Source organism: Lycorma delicatula, chromosome 8, assembly GCF_047948215.1.
Source record: "Lycorma delicatula isolate Av1 chromosome 8, ASM4794821v1, whole genome shotgun sequence".
NCBI classification, from domain to species: Eukaryota; Metazoa; Arthropoda; class Insecta; order Hemiptera; family Fulgoridae; genus Lycorma; species Lycorma delicatula.
Window position 1 is genome coordinate 789,117 of NC_134462.1, and position 18,614 is coordinate 807,730.

General features: G+C 26.6%; 1 protein-coding gene across 6 annotated transcripts in view; it reads left to right on the forward strand.

The window, feature by feature from the left end:
* The window catches only part of Larp4B (La-related protein 4B), a 74,879-nt gene extending 58,292 nt beyond the window's left edge, over positions 1-16,587 (forward strand). For 4 of the 6 annotated variants that reach the window (XM_075373986.1, XM_075373989.1, XM_075373988.1 and 1 more), the window contains exons 12-15: positions 3,318-3,735; positions 9,840-9,975; positions 12,506-12,680; positions 13,524-16,586. In XM_075373986.1, the coding sequence (XP_075230101.1) occupies positions 3,318-3,735; positions 9,840-9,975; positions 12,506-12,666 (715 nt within the window). In that variant the 3' untranslated portion in view covers positions 12,667-12,680; positions 13,524-16,586. Of the gene's footprint in view, positions 1-3,317; positions 3,736-9,839; positions 9,976-12,505; positions 12,681-13,523 lie in introns of all 6 variants that reach the window. The other 2 variants (XM_075373987.1, XM_075373991.1) reach the window with 2 other exon arrangements.
* The last annotated feature ends 2,027 nt before the right edge of the window (positions 16,588-18,614 follow it).

Here is an 18,614-nt window from a genome sequence, read left to right on the forward strand (position 1 = left end):
TTTGTATATTCTGATTTTAACAGAATTAAAGTCATATTTCAAAGATGTGTAAAATCATTAATTCAGAAAAATTAACCCATATAGTTTCAAAACTAGTTTTCTTAGATTGTAATTTAAAATTTAATATATGAAAGAAACCTGTAGTTATTTTTCTTCTCATTTATTCAGATACTATAAACATCAGCAAGTTGGCATGTTGTATTTTAAACTAATGTATTCTTTTAGTATACCTTTGTTTGTATCTGGCATCTAGTATCCTGATAAATTGGTAGTTCTTTTTATCCTGATAGTAGTCCTGATTAATTGGTAGTCGTTTTTTAATGATAGTTGTGCCAGTAGTAGTTCGTATCTTTTTTTTAATTAAAAATTAATCATTTATTTTTAACTTATTTTTTTTTTTTTTTATTAAAAAACTACTTATACCTGATCATTTAAATTCTTATAGCTTTCTGCCCAAGATTTATTCATATGATAGAATTTTAAAAAATATATAGAAATAAATGTGTAGAATTACTTGGCTGTTTTAATTTACTACTACGAGGTCTGTTAAGAAAATAACTAAACATTTTTAATTACGTGCCAATGGAGATATTTAGTGATGTGCAGTTGGCAACATTGTGTTCCACATAACCTCCTCTGTAACCACATGTTTTAAGTGTTAGTAGTGATTTTTGTGATGTGCAGTTTTTTTCAGCAGCAACGATAAAACGCAAACTTCAATGAAAGCTGGGTTTATGGCTACGACATTGAGACAAAAGTTCAATCATCACAATGGATCGACAAGAATCTCCATATCCCAAGAAAGCATATCAGTCTCGATCCAATGTCAGTGATGCTCTCTGTTGTTTTTTTTTTCTCAATTTTAATTCTTGCCTCAAGGTGAAACAGTGAAACCATGCATTCTATCAAGGCATTTTACAATAGTTACATGAAACAGGCAAAAAGAGACCAGGGCTGTGGTGAGACAATTCATGGTTCCTTCACCACAACAATGCGCCCACATTCAGCTTTGTCAATTTGTCAGTTTTGTGCCAAAAATTAGGTGACTGTCCTCCTTCAGAGCCTCCCCACTAGCCAGACCTGGCTCCTTATAATTTTTTTCTCTTATTTTTGAAATTAAAATTGTGATGAAAGGACACCGTTTTGAGACTATTAATGGTGTTAAGCTAATTTGTCATTAGCCATTTCAAATGAAGCTATCCAGGACTGCTTTGCAAAGTGGAAATACCATTGGAAAAAGTGCATGAGTATAGTGGAAGGGAGTACTTAGAAGCAGACAAGAACCAATAAACTGTAAAATTAATAGTAACGATTAAAAAAATAAAGTTGGTTATTTTCTGTAAAGACCTTGTATAATGTAAATCTTATTCTTCCTCTTCTAAAATCATTTTCATTTTTTTTTGTTAATTGAATTGTACTATATTTAATACCAATAGTATATCTGTCAATCATCTGTTTATTACTTGTGCATTAGCGTATTATGTTGTTAGTGAAGTAATTTTATTTAATGGTTTGATTTTCTAAATGAATGATTTGTAAGTAATGGTGATACTAAATAAATGAATTAAGTGTGAATTAAATAAATGTAGAAGTGTTCGATTTTACTATTCTGCAGGAAAAAAAATGACAGATAAATCTGGATTATAACAGCATCCCACATAAATGATTATAAATACAAAAGATAGGAATCTGTATAAATAATTATTTCATGAAATAATTGTGCCATAATGAGGAAAAATGTAATGAATTAAATCATTGCACAAAAAATGTATTTTGCATTAATTGCTAAATACTTGAGTGTATTTAAATAAGCATTAATTGAAGTTATAAAAAAAAATAAAGGTGTTATCTAATTATTAATACCATTTTAATTTTAAGTAAATTGATTAGACATTTTTTTTCTATACACAATTTTTTTATATTGGTTTCTTTAGAAGACTACATATATATATATATATATATAAAATAATTCTATTTCTGATAGTAAATAAGATGTCAATAACAATTCAAATGTTTTTAAGTCATAATAGTAAGTTTATATAAACCTCTTTGTAGTATTTCTCTAAATTATTTTATAAACGCATTTTTTTTCTCATTTGTTAATAAATTCTTCCAATGCAAATCTTATGTATGAAGTAGTTGTCACATACCTTGAATACTTCCAGTCCAGTGTACATGCTTCAATACTTGAATTTTTTATTACATTGCTTTTGTTGCAATAATATTTACAAAGTTAGTTATTTATTTATATTATTGTGCATGCATTTTGTCTTATGATATTAAATATTCTGTATTTCTTACATGTAATTCATACACTTTTGACCAACATTTTCTTACCTAAAAGTACATGCATAATTTAGTAAGGAAAAACTATTTTACATAAATTTATAATGAAACTAAAATAATCAGTGAGAAAATTATATTTATTTGGCCAATTTAAAAAAAAAAAATTAGTCTAAAAATTCAAGTGTATGAATTACATGAGTAAATACGATAAGTTTTTAGTGGTTAATGGTTTCCAGCAAGACACACAAATATAAAACTGTACTTAAAAAACATTAAATAAATTTTAAAGGTTGAAATGTAACATGACTAATAACACGACTTTTTTTCACAAAAAGTCAAAACTTCACCCAGATTATTATTTATCATGCATTATCAACTGGAAAGTGTTTGTATATATTTCACGTTTGTGAACAAATAGTTTCTTCAGTTTTTTTTTTTTAATTGTCCAAAAAAACATTCCTTAAATTAATGCAAGCATCTAATTCTGGTCCTCCTTCAAATTGTGTAAATATGACAATATTTAGATTGCTATTAAGCAAAACATCAGTAAAAAAATATTTAGAGATTACATTACTTTATGACCACCATACTTTGTTAGTTCTAATTCAATGCAGTTGTTAGATTTTTACTGCATTCGTAATATTCATACTCAGGTAGTCTAAAAAAACCATTTAACCATCATCTAAAAACATTTAAACAATATCTACAAAACATGTCTAAAAAACATTTAAACATCTACATTTTTTTATATTCAGATATAAAGTTATAGTTGAAAAAACAAGTTGAAGGTAAAACAGTCAGTTGTATTATCCTAAAACACTTCTGTTAAACTTAGGCAAAATCATAGCAATCTGTAACTGCATTTTAACATTTGTTATGCACATGATTGTGTGAAACATTATTTTAGTATTTACACTTCCAAACAAGCAAATTATTTGTTTTATGATTACATTATCTTATGTAAATAAAAATTGGAAAGATTACTTTATTAAAGAATTCTCTATTTATGGTTTTTTCCCTCCACATTGTAGGACAGTTCCTGCCACTGCTGTTGGTGCAGGTCCTAGTATGACTGCCAAATGCTTAACGGCAGATAAATCAACTAAGACTGATGATTCATTGACTGCTGCTATATCGTCCGACAGATCCGATTTGCCACCTCAAATTGGTGGTGATAGAGGAGATGCTCATGCTCACAATTCGACTACGACAACGGTCATAGTGGTACCGACTGCAGTGACAGAGAGTGGTGTTCCTCTTCCTCCAGCAAAACAGCAAAACTCCTCTCATTCACACCATCAACACCAGCAGCCTTCTCATCATTCGTTACAACAACCACTCCATAAGGCAAACATAAACTCTAATAGCGTAACAAGTGTGCCGACTACTACAAATGCTGCTACTATGACTGATACTTCTTCTGCACAACCTATCTCCTCACAGTCACAAGTGAGTAAAGTATGTCAATATAACATTCACTCATAGAGAATATTCTAATTTTTTTTTTTTTTTTTTTATGAAAAAGGGACGAAAACTGATGAATGTCATAAATGTTTTGTATAAAATACTTTTTTTTTTATTAGAAAAAGTAAAATAAAATTTATAGTTTATATATCAACAAGATAACAAAATTGCACTAGGCCACAAGTTAAAAAAATGTTGAATACCATTATTTGCTGTTGAAAAATGTGAATGTCCACATTTATTTACTTATCTACTCACTAGATTATTTGACAAAACTAATGTTAATTTTACTAAATATTTTATCTCTTGATTAATTTGTTAAAAATCTAAAGTAATTTGTTTCACTAAAAATTGTATAGATTCCATTTAAAAAACCAAAATTTAAAAAAAAAATTGAATAAAAGTAATTAAAAATTTGAAGAATATTAATATGTAAACTTTTTTTAAATATATTTATTTACAAAATTCTCTACAACTGAAGGAAGTTTCATTTACTAATTACACAATTTATTTGCAAAAATTATTCATTAGAAAACAAAATTATAAATTTATAAAATTATGAAAATTTGTCTATTAATTTTTTAAAAACTAGCAAACAGTTGTATAACTTTTTCCCTACTTTGCCTGGAGAGATATCTGACACTGGCTGCTGAAGTTTCACCCTCGACTACTTAGGAAGAAAATTAAGTGGAACATCAAAGTATGTATTTTTGCAAGTAATGAGTTAAGTAAAAAAATTTCTTCTCTTCTAGGCAAATTTTTAGGTACAAGAGCCATGGTGACTCTCCTCTTCCTGGACTAATTGTAACCCCCCAAATTAATGCCATCAATGACACATCATTCAGAACTTTGAAAAGTTTAGGTAAAAAATAATATGTATTCTTGTATTCCAGAGTCTTAACTCTCGCCTAATATTGGTGTGTATGTAATTTCTTTATATTCAGTCAAAAATTAGTTTTTTCTTTATACATTTTTTAATGATATTTTTTACAAGTAGCATTTTTTGTAGCCCTTCCCATACTTAGAATAAATTTATAAAATGAACTAAAAAAAATCACAAAACAATTCTTTAAATTTTGATTTTCAAATGTCAGCATAATAAAAAACAGTTAACTAACCCTTACTTGGGAGCCAATTTCTTATTCAAAATTTATTTGTATCAAAGTACATTTTTTAATAGCTTTTTATTATATACTGAAGGCGTAAGCTCTAGTTAAAACATTTTTTTTATTTAAAAAATCATGTCAAAAAAATCACTGCGAATACAAGACGAAAATTTTTTTTAAAGAGAAAAGTAGTCAACTTTTCTAAATTTGCCTGAATGAATATAGGAAAATCATTGTAAAAGTAGGCCTGATCAGAACAGTCTCTTTAAATATTTTATTTAAAATATTAACATATGAAATAATGTTAAAAGTAACACGCAGTTATTAAACAAAAAAAAAAAAAATACAAAATAATTCAGAAAGTGTTAGTGAAAATTACTTTGAACACATATTTATGTACATGAATAAGAAACAGAAAATTAATTAAAATTATTTAGTAACATTGTTTATGTAAAAGAAAAATCTTTTAATTGCAGTTTGGATAAGTTGAGGTAAGATTTTTTAAATAGTTAGATAATTTGTTAAAAATGACAACAAAAACCTAACAAGGTCCTTTCTCATAAGCAGAAATTCTCGTGAAATGAATTACATTTTCATGTCACTTTTAAAAATGGTTCCAAAATTGTAATATTTTATTTTAGATGGAAGATCTATACATACATAATTGTAGATTAGAATGTTTGTCTATTGATTAAACAGAGAGAAACAATTTTATAACTTAGTTTCTCAAACTAAGAACAGTCAATAAACAGAGCCCAATTATTTTTTTATATTTCTCAACATTTTAAAGACATTTTCAAGAACATTTTCAAGAGTTTGAGAAACTAAGTTATAAAACTGTTTCTCTCTGTTTAATCAATAGACAAACAAACATTCTAATCTACAAGGTCCTTAAATGTTGAGAAATATAAAAAATAATTGGGCTCTGTTTATTGACTGTTCTTCCATTCTATTATGCAAGAAAACAACCAAGAAAAAGTATGACATTTTAATGTGTTCTCAAGTTCAAAATAGCTTGTAATTAAATTAACATATTAAGGTGGTGGTTTTAAATCTAGCATATTTTATCCAGTATTATATTTTGTTTTGTATAGGTTTGTATATGAATGAGTGTTAGCATTACTAACTGTTGTCATTAACCTTTGAGTATAAAATATATAATGATGATTTTAATCAAGTCTCATAAATTGATTTATCAAGCCAATTAGGGTTATCCCCAACCCAAAATGAAATTGCGTATGTATGTAATCAGTGACACTAATATAGTGGAATCATCTAATTAATACACGATTGTGGGTTGGAAGAAAAAAAGGTTTTACAAAACAAATGCAAAGTTATAATTAACAGTAGAAATTTTCACTAAATTAAACCATATGATTTAATTGCATCTGTTAAACAGTAACAAAACTTATAATCATTTACGTTATTATATTTATTATAATAAAATGATATAAGTCTTTTATGTAACAGTGCAGATTGAAGAAATCTTCATGTGCAAAACTAAACTCATTTAGAAATGACAATGGACATAACAAGAAGGAGAAGGTTCTGTTCAGTATAAGTCCCCACATGCAGTTTCCTGGGCTTTTGTCTAATAGAATTTCATCCATCACGTTATAATTAGTTCGATATCGAGTTGTTAGCCACCACCATGTAGTGCCCAATTAGTAGTAAAGTGCAGCCACAAAGTAGCAGACATACAGCTTCCACCAGGACTTCTTTGGTCTGATAAATAATATAAGTTAATATTACTGGTTTTTTTTAATGGATTATATAAATTTCAGTTAGTTTTTTTAGTGTACTTTTTATTTTTAAAGTATAGGAATTGTTGGATCTGAACTGTCATGATAAGGTTTAAATATACATAAGGCATATTCATAAAGTAAGTCAGCTTATATTTAAATATTAGCACGTCTGAACACAGTTTCACATATGCAGCGCCATCTATCTTGTTTTGATTCAGCAGTCATTTGCATGTCAGTGGATGCAGATCGTAATGTCTGCGACAAGCATTTCTCCCACCAGTTGTGAAGTGCGTGCTGTGATTTGATTTTTATGTGCAAAAGAATCTTAACTGCTGAAATTCATAAGGAGTTATGCCTAGTGTATGGACCTACAGTAATCAGTGAAGGAAAGGTTAGACAGTGTTCTCGAAACTTTAAAAATGGCCACACAAATGTGCATGACAAAGAGTGGAGTGACAGATCCAGTATTCGGACCGATGAAATTGTTAAACAAGTGAATCATAAACTGCAGTGTGATCTGCGATTGATGATTAGTGCTCTGGCTGATGAATTGATGCAACTCTATCTGCACGAGTGTCACAGAAAAGCTTGGATATCACAAATTGTGTTCAAGGTGGACACCAAAAATGTTGGTTGGTTGGTTGGAATTGTTTTTAGCCTAATTTTTCAGTCAAAAGTTCATAAATCCAAAGTAATTATTAATTATTAAACATCAGGAAACATCAAAGATTTGTAACTGAAGTGCCAGTTTCTTGAAATTTTTTATCAACTTCACTCAAATTATGTGTTATCATTCACATCTGGCCATTACATTTTTCAAGTGTTCATTTGCCCTTCTTGAAATGAATGACACCACCATCTTACTTCAGCGCATCACTCATAATATTCAGTCTGTAAATGTCTTAAATTTGCCTGTGAATTTCAGCTGCAGAATTGTTTTTTCCATCAAAAATGAATGATTACTCCTCATACTTCACACTTTGTGATATCATGAATTATAGCATTCATTTTAAATGTAAATATAAATAAAATGTCTTAAAATATTGTTGCTAACAGATGGATGTTGATTGAAATAACTTAGCTATGCAAGCACTTTGATTTGATGCCTTTATACACATGTGTATGTAGGCATCAAATTCAAAATAGACCCTACTTGAAAAACACACCTTGTACTAAAAACAGTATTTTTTGTATTGAAAAAATCCAGTGTTTATAATTGTATTCATTAAAAAGTTATTCAAATTCAATCCAAAAATGTTTACTAAATCAAATTTTTTTAAATATATAAGGTGTAATGTAAGAGCAGGGTATACAATAATCAACAATTTTGTAAAATAAAAATGAGAGCTTTGATTTTCCAATTGATTAAAATAGAGAGGGTGACAAAGATAGTTATTTCACTAATAAAATTATTGTTTTAACAATTTCTGGAAAGTTGAAGTGGGTTTTTTTTTTACTTTACAATGTACTTTATCAAATTCTTTTACAGTGGAACAAGATACTTTAATGCAGACCTTATTAATATGAGAAAAACTAAATGTATGATTGTGTAATTTTTACAAAAATAAACCTTTATTTACACAAATTTTTATATAAGCCACTCATTTAGCTTACAATACTGGATTTTATTTTTCAGATCTAAAAAATGTTTTCCCTGTTAAGAGTTGCATTGTAGATATCATTTGATAAATGTTAAATAAATGATGTGATATTTCTTGTAAATTGCACTAGTATACATACAGAAATTTAGTACCGTAAAAGAAGCATTCCTGTGCTTTTGTTCATTCAGCATTCTCCCTCTACAGTTTGTATTTGTAGCCTTATTCTAAACTTGTTGTTGAAATTGTCTTTAAATTAATGATTAAATAAATCTATCTATTTGACTTTTAAACTATCTTACTTGATAGTTATCAAGTAATTGATCGATCAGTGTAGCAGATATCTTGTCCTGGATCAGACGAAAAAAGCCTGTTTAAATACAAACTTGATAAGATAATCGAAGTTCAATTAATACGACTTAAGAAATTGTTCAATCACAATTAGCTTTGACAGATGTATTAGTATAAAATTTGTCTTTTTTTTAATATAATTTATATTTTAAAAAACCGGTGTTTTGTTATGAACAACTAGTAGTATTACAGTTAAGACTATTAAAAAATCAGTTTATTTTTATTATGAGAAAAAATACCAAAAAGAAATTCTGCTAGTTACCACCACCATTAAACATTCTTGTAACATGGAACCAGTTTTGAATAACTTCTGCATAAGTTGATTGTGCTTATGAAGGAAGACACTGGTACCAGCTATTGAATATCATCATTGTTATCATGGCTCTGACTAGCAAGAACTATGTGACATGCTGAATAAAGTAAAATTCTTTTCAGCCAACTCTGGGGATTTTAAGGGCATGATGATTAATGTATACCTAGCTATGTTATGTAGCTAGGAACCAAGGTTCATTTTGAATAACAGTGGGTAGTTAAGCATTATTTTGAAGCAGCTTAACATCATATCTGAGCATGCTTCACTTTTTATTTTGGATTACACTTGTATGTAAGGTCTCACAATAGAATGCATTATCTGTTATGTCTGTGGCAAGAAATCAAGTAAAACTACTTTTCTCTCTCTCTCTCTCTTACTCAAAAAGAAAAATTATATGTATACACTTACCCTCCTGTTGTTTGCTTGAATGTCAATTTTTTCCGATATGGATTGTTGTTTCTATTCTGGCTTAAAATCTTAGTGTAAGACACCCACGTGTGGCTTGTCATCAGTGTTTTTGCATCAACCAAATCATCAGCTTCATCACTACATCGCTTGAAAAAAGAGAACTGTGTCAAGTGGCTTGTTTTTACAACCCTAGAGAATGTTTGGCATCATGCAAGATATTTTAAAACAATTTTTCACATTTGTTAAAACCTACGGTAAGTCACAAGAAAGTGATAAACTGTCGTTTCTCAACAATCAGAACATGCTTTGTTCAGTTATCATAATAATTTTGAATGTAAAAAAAACTTCAATAACTGTTTCTTTGAACGTTGATTGTGTAAGCTAATGTGTGAATGAACTCGATTCAGAAACAGCTAGAACATTCTACCAGTGACAATTGGAAACTTTTTACTTGTGTGAACTTGTCTATACTTTGGTTTTTGTTTTTTAAATAATTTCAAACTTTTTGGCTTGTCCAAAAAAAGATTACTTACGTAATTTCATTGTTTTTACACAAATTTTGTTGCAGGTGAATGAGGGGAATATAGTCAGACTGAGCTATGCACAGGTAGCACAACATCATAAAGAAAAAGCTGAACGTGATAAACAAACTACATCTGCTGCAGATGAAGAAACAAAAAAAGAATCAGTACAACAACCAAAAGGTAATTTTCCTCTTGAAAATAACTACATGGTGTACATTGGTGTGAAATATTTAGCTGCAGTTATCAGTTCATCAGTGTAGTAATGATTGTTATTCATTAACATTTTCTGACTCAGCTTAAATTAAATGACTTAGCAGTTTTTTAATTTTTTAAAATAACTATTCTCGAGTGAAACTTCATTTTAGAGTAGTTTATAACTTCATAGTCATCACTTCAGCAATAATAGGCAGTTTTAGACATGTTCATTCATATTTTACTTTGAAAGATTTAAAGGTAGGCAAAACAGTTATTTTTCTTAAGATTTTTTTTTTAATCACTGTTCCAGTTGGTTGTAACATTAAAGTGATGAGAAATATGCTAGTAGCTGGAAAAATTGTTTTAGACAGGTTTGTCATATCAATGGGACTTTGCTGCATGACAGTAAAACTGCTACCTGAGATATGTATTTTAATGCCTTACAGTTCACTCATTGTTGATTTTTTCTCTGTTAATAATGTATTAATAATATATTATTAGAAAAAATTTTGTCTGAAAAGATGAAAATTACTTTGTTTATTTTTAAAATTAACTAACAAAACAATTAGATAACATTAATTATATTTATATTATTTTATTAATTTTTTATGTGAGTTTTCAATATATTGGAAAGATTCATTCATTTCAAAAAGTAATTTAAAAGATCTACAGACATCAGTGAATTAGTAATTGTATCTAAAGAACTGGGAAAATAGACAAAAAATGTCCACAAATATTAGAAAAATTCTGGTTTATATTAAAACGTTGTTAAAAATTATCTAAATCTGATGACTAAACTAAACCTTCTGGAAGCAGAAGTAAAAGGACAAACATTTGTTTATAAATAAGTTAATTTTATAAATTTAAAAAAATTTCTTTTTTTTTATAAAAATTTATTTATTTATAAACAAATGTTTGTCCTTTTACTTCTGCTTCCAGAAGGTTTAGTTTAGTCATCAGATTTAGATAATTTTTAACAACGTTTTAATATAGACCAGAATTTTTCTAATATTTGTGGACATTTTTTGTCTATTTTCCCAGTTCTTTAGATACAATTACTAATTCACTGATGTCTGTAGATCTTTTAAAGATCTGGCGTCAGAAAATTTGAAGGTTGAAATTTTTAATCAATAAATTTTTTTGTTGTAAAGAAAGCCTTTTTTCACAAATGCTTTTACCAGTTTTATTTGAAAACTGACTGGTTGTGAAAAAGTAGATCCTACGTGGATAGTCTAGCTTATACAATTTACAAATTTTTTTCCTAGTAGTTACCCCAGAAATTTAAATTTTGTGGCTTTTACCAAGACCTCTCTGTAAAAAGGATCCAGACCTACCTGTTATTAAGAATGCACACAAAGAAGAACCTTCAATTTACCCACTTTGGCTTTTTGAAGTAATCTATTTTAGCCAAGTGCTAAGTAGTTCGATTTTCCCCTTGAGCTCTGTGTTTTCCCTCCATAACATTAATCATAAAATATGATTTGTAAGAAATTTTATGAATATTCTTTTAAAGTAAATTTAGTTAAAAGACTTGTTCGAATTGATTTATTGCAGAAAATATAAAGAAAAACTGATATTAAAACCTTTAATTTTATCCTAATAATTCAATTTTAAATGCAGAAAAAGATATGCTTTTAAAGAACTAAATCTCTGTTTTCTAATGCTAATACAACCTTTTTTTAAAAGTATACTAAAAAAGTATTAGTTTGATCGTTTAGGATGGATATTGTATTTGAAACTACAATAGTTAAAAAAATTGTAATTAACTTTTTTGTTTTTCTTTTTTATTAAGTATCTTTTCTTTGAAGTGTACTCACACTGTTATTAAATTTAACTATAACATTTCTATAATTGTAATCCTGCATGCCTTATTCTAAAAATAATTTTAACAATTTTTAAATTGTGTTTATTAATTGTGTTAACAGACTTGTTCATAATGTAGTATATAAAAATAAATTCATTGAAAGAAAAACATTTTCAAGTATGTAAATAAACCTTCAGTAAGATTGAAATATCTATTTGATTTGTCTACCAAAAAGCTACAAAAATGATCATAATTTTTTTATAGATTACATTTTTAATAATCCACATGATATTAATGCAAATGTTACATGTTACATTAATACTCTCCTGTTATATAAATACTACTAAAACCTGTTTTTATTTTAGAAAATTTGTTTCTAGGTTGTCACACTTTGTCATCGATTAACAAAAACAAATTCTAGGAAATTTAATTACATTATTACTGTTTTGAATGACCTTATTTTAACTGATTTTGCTTTTTGAAGAAAACAGATATAATATAGAAAAATTCTTTTGTAAAAGGGTAAAATTTAATTCATTTGAATGTAATGATGGTGCATGTACATGTGCTAGTGCTAATGATAGTAGTACAGTTGAGTCAGTTGCAGTGCTAAAATGTAGTAAATGAAGAAAGAAGCATGGGAATATTATAGAAGCAGCATAATAGCTTTTAAGGTATTTTATTGACTTGAACTGTTTGTGATCTTTATAGAAATTGCTGCTAATATTGGTTCTGGAGGGGTCGGTGGAGGAGGTGGTGGAAGTGGTGGACGATCAGCTGGAAGAGGTATGCCTCGACAAAGTTCAGATCGAGGGTCTCGACGTCGTGATAATCTCCCAAGATTTACTTCCCGGCCACGTTCCCCAAAATAGCACATCCCAACACAGTAAGTACTTTTATTTGTTGATTTTTTTTTTTATAATGAGCTTAAGTAGATAAGAGTTACTTACATATAATGTATGTACACCTGAATAATGTATACTCTTGAACTGGTTTGTAATATCAGTTATATTGATTTAAAATTTTACAGCCTTGTCACCTAGTTAAATTCTGTAATTTACAAGACTGAAACATTAAATATGAAAAAATAATACTATACATAAAATATACTAAATAAAAATAAATATATGATATAATAATGTGAAATGTAAAATTAAATATGCTAAGTATTCATGTTAAAAACAGAAAATTATGTATATAAAATTTAATCGTTGTTTACATTTTTCTCAAAATATTGTCTACGATTTCTAGCATTAACGTAAAGAAAGAAACTGATATCTTGAAATTGTGAACAGTATTTTAAGCAACAGTTTTTTCCTGATGGTAATAAACCATCAACAACTACTTACTGACCACCATCTAAAATAATCCAGGTATACTACCTTCTGTTAAGAATGAAAATCTTTTGTTTGATAATTTCTCTTTCAATTTTTGTTATGAGTTGATATCATTCATCACAGGAAATTGTTTTCAACATGTAGAAAACTAATAAAGTATTTTTTTTTACTTATTGTTTAATATAATCCTGTGTGACTTATTGAGGAAGATTGTTATTAATCTGAATAAATATTAAGAATATCGTAAATAGATCATTCTTTAATGACTATGACAAGTAAATTAAATTAATTCATTACAATTTTAGAAATTTTATAGTTATTTGAAGAATTTTTCATAACGTAGGTTTAAATTTATCAAATATAATAAGATACTATAATCATTATTATTTCAGGGGTAGCTGTGTTGCTGATGTGAGCTGAAAACCGCCGCGCCGGATGGCAAATGAGACAAAGACTTGTTTATTGTAGCCCGGAAGTGGCACCAAGTGCCTCTATATCATATGTCAAATAGGTGACTTCATCGATAGGCTGTGCACTTAGTATTATGTGTACTGTACACTTATGCAGAGTGGCACAGCCACACGGTTACCTGGTTTGTTGGACACTGCACCGTGCATCCGTATGCAGCTTGCAGTAACTGTGATAATGTGACAAAAGTAAAAAATTTTATGTACTATCGTGTAATATATCAGGGATATTGTGTATATTGTGAAGTACATATACATTGATACAATTATTATAACTATTATTATTATTATACTATGAATTAGATTTAATTTAATTAATATAAAGGCTTGTTGCAAAGTTATAAGCGATTAAATTATTGTTTGTAGGTTATATAGCGGATCGAGTCATTGGGATTATGGACGATACCCTTCTTAGGCGGTGCTAATCGGAATTTGCGCGTTCGTTGTGTATATGTGATTTTAGAAAAGGAACATTTATTTCTGTAAATAAGTCTTGACTTAAAAATTATTTTTGACAAACATGTATAGAAGCAAGCTAGTAATCTACCTAGGCACTTCGGTAATAATTCCTCTTGAAGAAAATGTTATATCTGTTCGAAATTTGTTGGATTTTTATCAATAAATATTAAAAGAATAATGTGAGGGAGATTAGAGTGTGTGATTTTTTAGTGATTTACTTGTGTTGTGATTCAAAACCGGCAGTTAAAGAAACAAAATTGAACTTATGAAAAAAAAATTATAAAATCTGTGTCCAGCATTCTGTAATTACAATATACCATCTTAATTTATCCTGTTCAGTTTCATCCCATTTATTATCGCTCCTCTTCCCTTGAGTTCTCAGATTCTGTTGTACATCAATGCCCCACACTGACTCCCTCCAAAAAAAAAAAATATATATATATAAAATTTATCAAAACAGAGCTGATTAATATTGTTTATTGCTTAACCGTGGACAAATTTTATTTGCTCTTTCTTTATGTTATTGTGACATTAAAATCTCTAGTTACATTAGTTACTAATGCACATTATTTAGGTAGTAAGGTTGCTTACTGACTGTTATGCTAAGCATTTTCCTGTCTCCTAACTTATTTAATAGTAAATTATTAATACATATGATTATATTAATAAAACTGTTACATTTTATTTTTATTTTTTTTATACTATGGCTTAATCATTGTGCAGTCTTTTTATTTGATGGAATAAAATTTATAAATTGATAGAAAAAAAATTATTGATATAAATTCATTATATTTATCAGTGTAAGCAACCATAATTGTTCCCAATTGTGTTTTTGTTTTGTTTATGATAATTTTTTTTGTGAGCTGTTATTTAAAAAAAAGTTGGGTCGGGTAAAGTTAAAAAAAAAGTTATATATTTTATTTAGATTGTGACAGTGTTTGTTTGATCGAACGGTTGTTAACTGAAACATCCCCAGTTCTCTTTGTGTGTATTATACATATGCATATAATTAAAAATAAAAACAATATGCAGTATATTTATATTTGGTTAACGATAGAACGAAGTTAAAATAGTTGATGAGAAAATAAACTATTAAGTGCTCAGTGTTATTGAAGAAACTGTCTGCCGCCGCTGCAGTTAAAATACTATTAATAATTACTTCATACGATAATATATTATCATCAACTTTTTAGGGCATCATTCGTTGTGAAATCTTATTTTATTTATATTTGTTTGTTTGTTAGGCTGTTAAAATATAATTTAAAAAAAAAACTTTTTATATATTTTATGACTTCTATACTTCCATATATTGAAGAGAAGAAACAATATATTTAATTTTTTCTCTTTTTTTTTTTTTTAATTTGCTGTACAAAAAGTTTGTGTTGATAATTGTAATAAATACATTTTCTATTCCCAAGCTAATTAGAAAATTTTTCCTGTTCATCAGCTTTAATAAAATTAGATAAATCATAAATAGTAAATATAATATAACATTATTTTATTTATTTTTTACGTATTTATTTTTTTCTTGCAATAAAACTATAAAGCTGAACTATTTACAGATATTTTTCACAATTAAATAATCTTTTTGATAAATTATTTTCGTCTTTTAAATTTATGAAGGTTGTTTCATGGGTTTTTTTTAAGTATATATTTGGGTGTGTTACTTTATTTTAAGTATTGTGTTTTAAGGGTTATTTTCCACCTTTGAAAATAAACTAAAACAGTGATAAGTATGTTTATTAATACTATATATTATAGTATGGTAAGCTGGTGTTGTAACTGACATTCACTTAACTTTCTTGCGCTGTACATCTTAAGTTTATTCCAAATTTTAAAATAATATACTGCATAAAATTTTAAAGAATTGTTAATTATACTTAAAAATTATTAGTAAGTGACTTTTTAAAGTTATATTTCATGTGATACAGGTTACTAGAAGCTTCTGGCCTTTAGAACATATATTTTTCACATATGTTTTATACTGCTATAATTCATAATGTCTGTTACATTTATCAGTAGTGGAAAATATCCTTGGTAGGTAATGTAGAGGTAAAGTTTATTACAATATAATTACTTTTGTTTTATACATTTGCGATCATCACATAATTTGTCTGATCATTTAGAAATTTATTTACTTTTTTTTAAAGATAACTTGGCAATATGTATGTATGAATATAATTTTGTGATGGTAAAAACATAAGTTATTTGTTATATAGGAAAGTGTGTGCTAATAATATCATTATATAAAATGCATTTGATGTTACATATATTGAATAATTTATAAACTATTTGAAACACGTTAACTGCCTATATTACTACCGGTTTGTAAATTTTTAACAGCTGTCATATTTATTATAAAAAATGATGTAATGAGGTATGTATTTTTTCCTTTTTGTTTTAATGTATTTTTAACTTATTAATATTTTTGTCGATAGAATTATAATTATTTACAGATTTCCCTCTTCATATGCCTACATTTTTGCATAATCATCAGTAGTATTTATAATATATATATATATATATATATATGTATTTATAATATAATATATATATATATATATATATATATATATATATGTATTTATAATATAATATATATATATATATATATATATATATATATATATATATATATATATATTAAAAATATGATACAGAAAGAATAATATACATTTGATTTATTATTACTTACATATTTGATTTGTAAAAGAGAAATTTAAATAATGAAATTATAATTATTATGTATTTATGATTAACTAATATTTTGTTTTATCAATTTTCTTCACATTGTTTTATCATGATCTTGTTTTCCTTATTATTTTCTTTATTTGTATACTTATAGTGTTAATATATTGATTTATATTAATATATTTTATAACATTGTTGAAAATGATTGTTTTTTTTAATTGTATTATGATTATTATTAATTATTGATTATTACTATTATGTGTAGATAATAAAAATACTGTAGTTAATTAGTGGCTGGTGCGATTTGTAGCTGTTATTCATTGTTTGTTAATTATTATGATTACTATTATTATAGGCCCTATGTTAAAATTATATCATGTAAATTATGTATATGTATGAAATATAATTTAAAAAAAATTAAATTAAAATTATTAAAAGTGAAATTTAAAAAAAATTGCATACTGTGTGTGCCTGTCATTAATTACTATTATTATTTATGTTTTTGGATTGTCCAGTTGAATTGCAATTAATACAGTGGTCTAATATTTATATTTATTGTTATTATATCTGAAATTAATTAATAAATTTCATTTATAATTTCTTGATTTATTTTATTAATATTGTTTATATATTTTTTTAAAGATAGTGACAGTTGATTTAAAAAAAATTGTATGTAATGAAAGGTTTTGGTGTGTGTGGTAATTTATATATATATATATATATATATATATATATATAGGTACACATTTATTGAGTAATTATTTTATTTTTCATTGTATGATTAAAAAAAATTTCATTATGTTTTTAATTATTTGAATTATGTAAACCATTATCAGAATATTATGTAATATTATTAACTATTATTATGATTGTACATAGTTATAAATAAATGTTGAGACTGACAAAGACAATAAGTATTTGTTGTTCAATTTTTTCTTTCTTTCTTTTTTTGGATTAGTTTTCAGCTTCATAGTTTTCAAAAATATGTTGCTATAGTAATTATTCAATAGCCTTTTTTTTGTTTTTGTCCTTAATTTTTTGTTTACTGTAAAAATGTTAATAGAAATTATATTTATATATTTTTTTTTAAATCTTTGAAAGATTTAATTTTGTTCATTATATTTGTATGATAATCATACAAAATTGAATCTTAATTTTTAACTTAACATTAGTGCTCTGTAGTGTAGCGCAGTGGATATATGGTCTTTTTAAGGCCAGATTTTATATTTATATTTGTGGGACACACAGTATAAGCAAGAAAGGATACAAATTTTCCAATATTAAATTTTTATTATTCTTTATTTTTATATTCTCAAAACTGATACTTCAGGGACTGTCAGAAAAGTAAGATAACTGTTGTCATATTAAATTAAAGTTGTTTTAACAGTTGTAATAAAATAGAAACAGTGTTGCCACATACTCTTTTTGGTTTTATCACTTAGATAGAAAAGTGCCTCTTTTACAAAAAGATTTCTTTGTTAACTTAAAACATCGGTTTTTCCCACAATTACTCTTAGTTCACGAAATTGCTGATATTAACATCCATAAAAATACTTTCTTTTTTCAAAATAAAAAAGTTTTGCATGCCTTAATAAAATTTACTTTTCACCCATACACAAATTTTCAGAAATTAATTTATAATTAACCTTTTTAGAGATGTATCATGCAACTTATTATAACAGGAAAAAAATAAGTTATAAAAATAATAATTTCTAATAATGCTGAAATAAAATTTTATTTTCCTTACCTTTACATGACCACCTAACTGAACAATCACTTTTAACGTGTGGTAAGCAGGATTTCTACATTTTATGCACAAATATTTTAATATTTGTAAAACTGGACATCAGCACTCAAAACAGACTG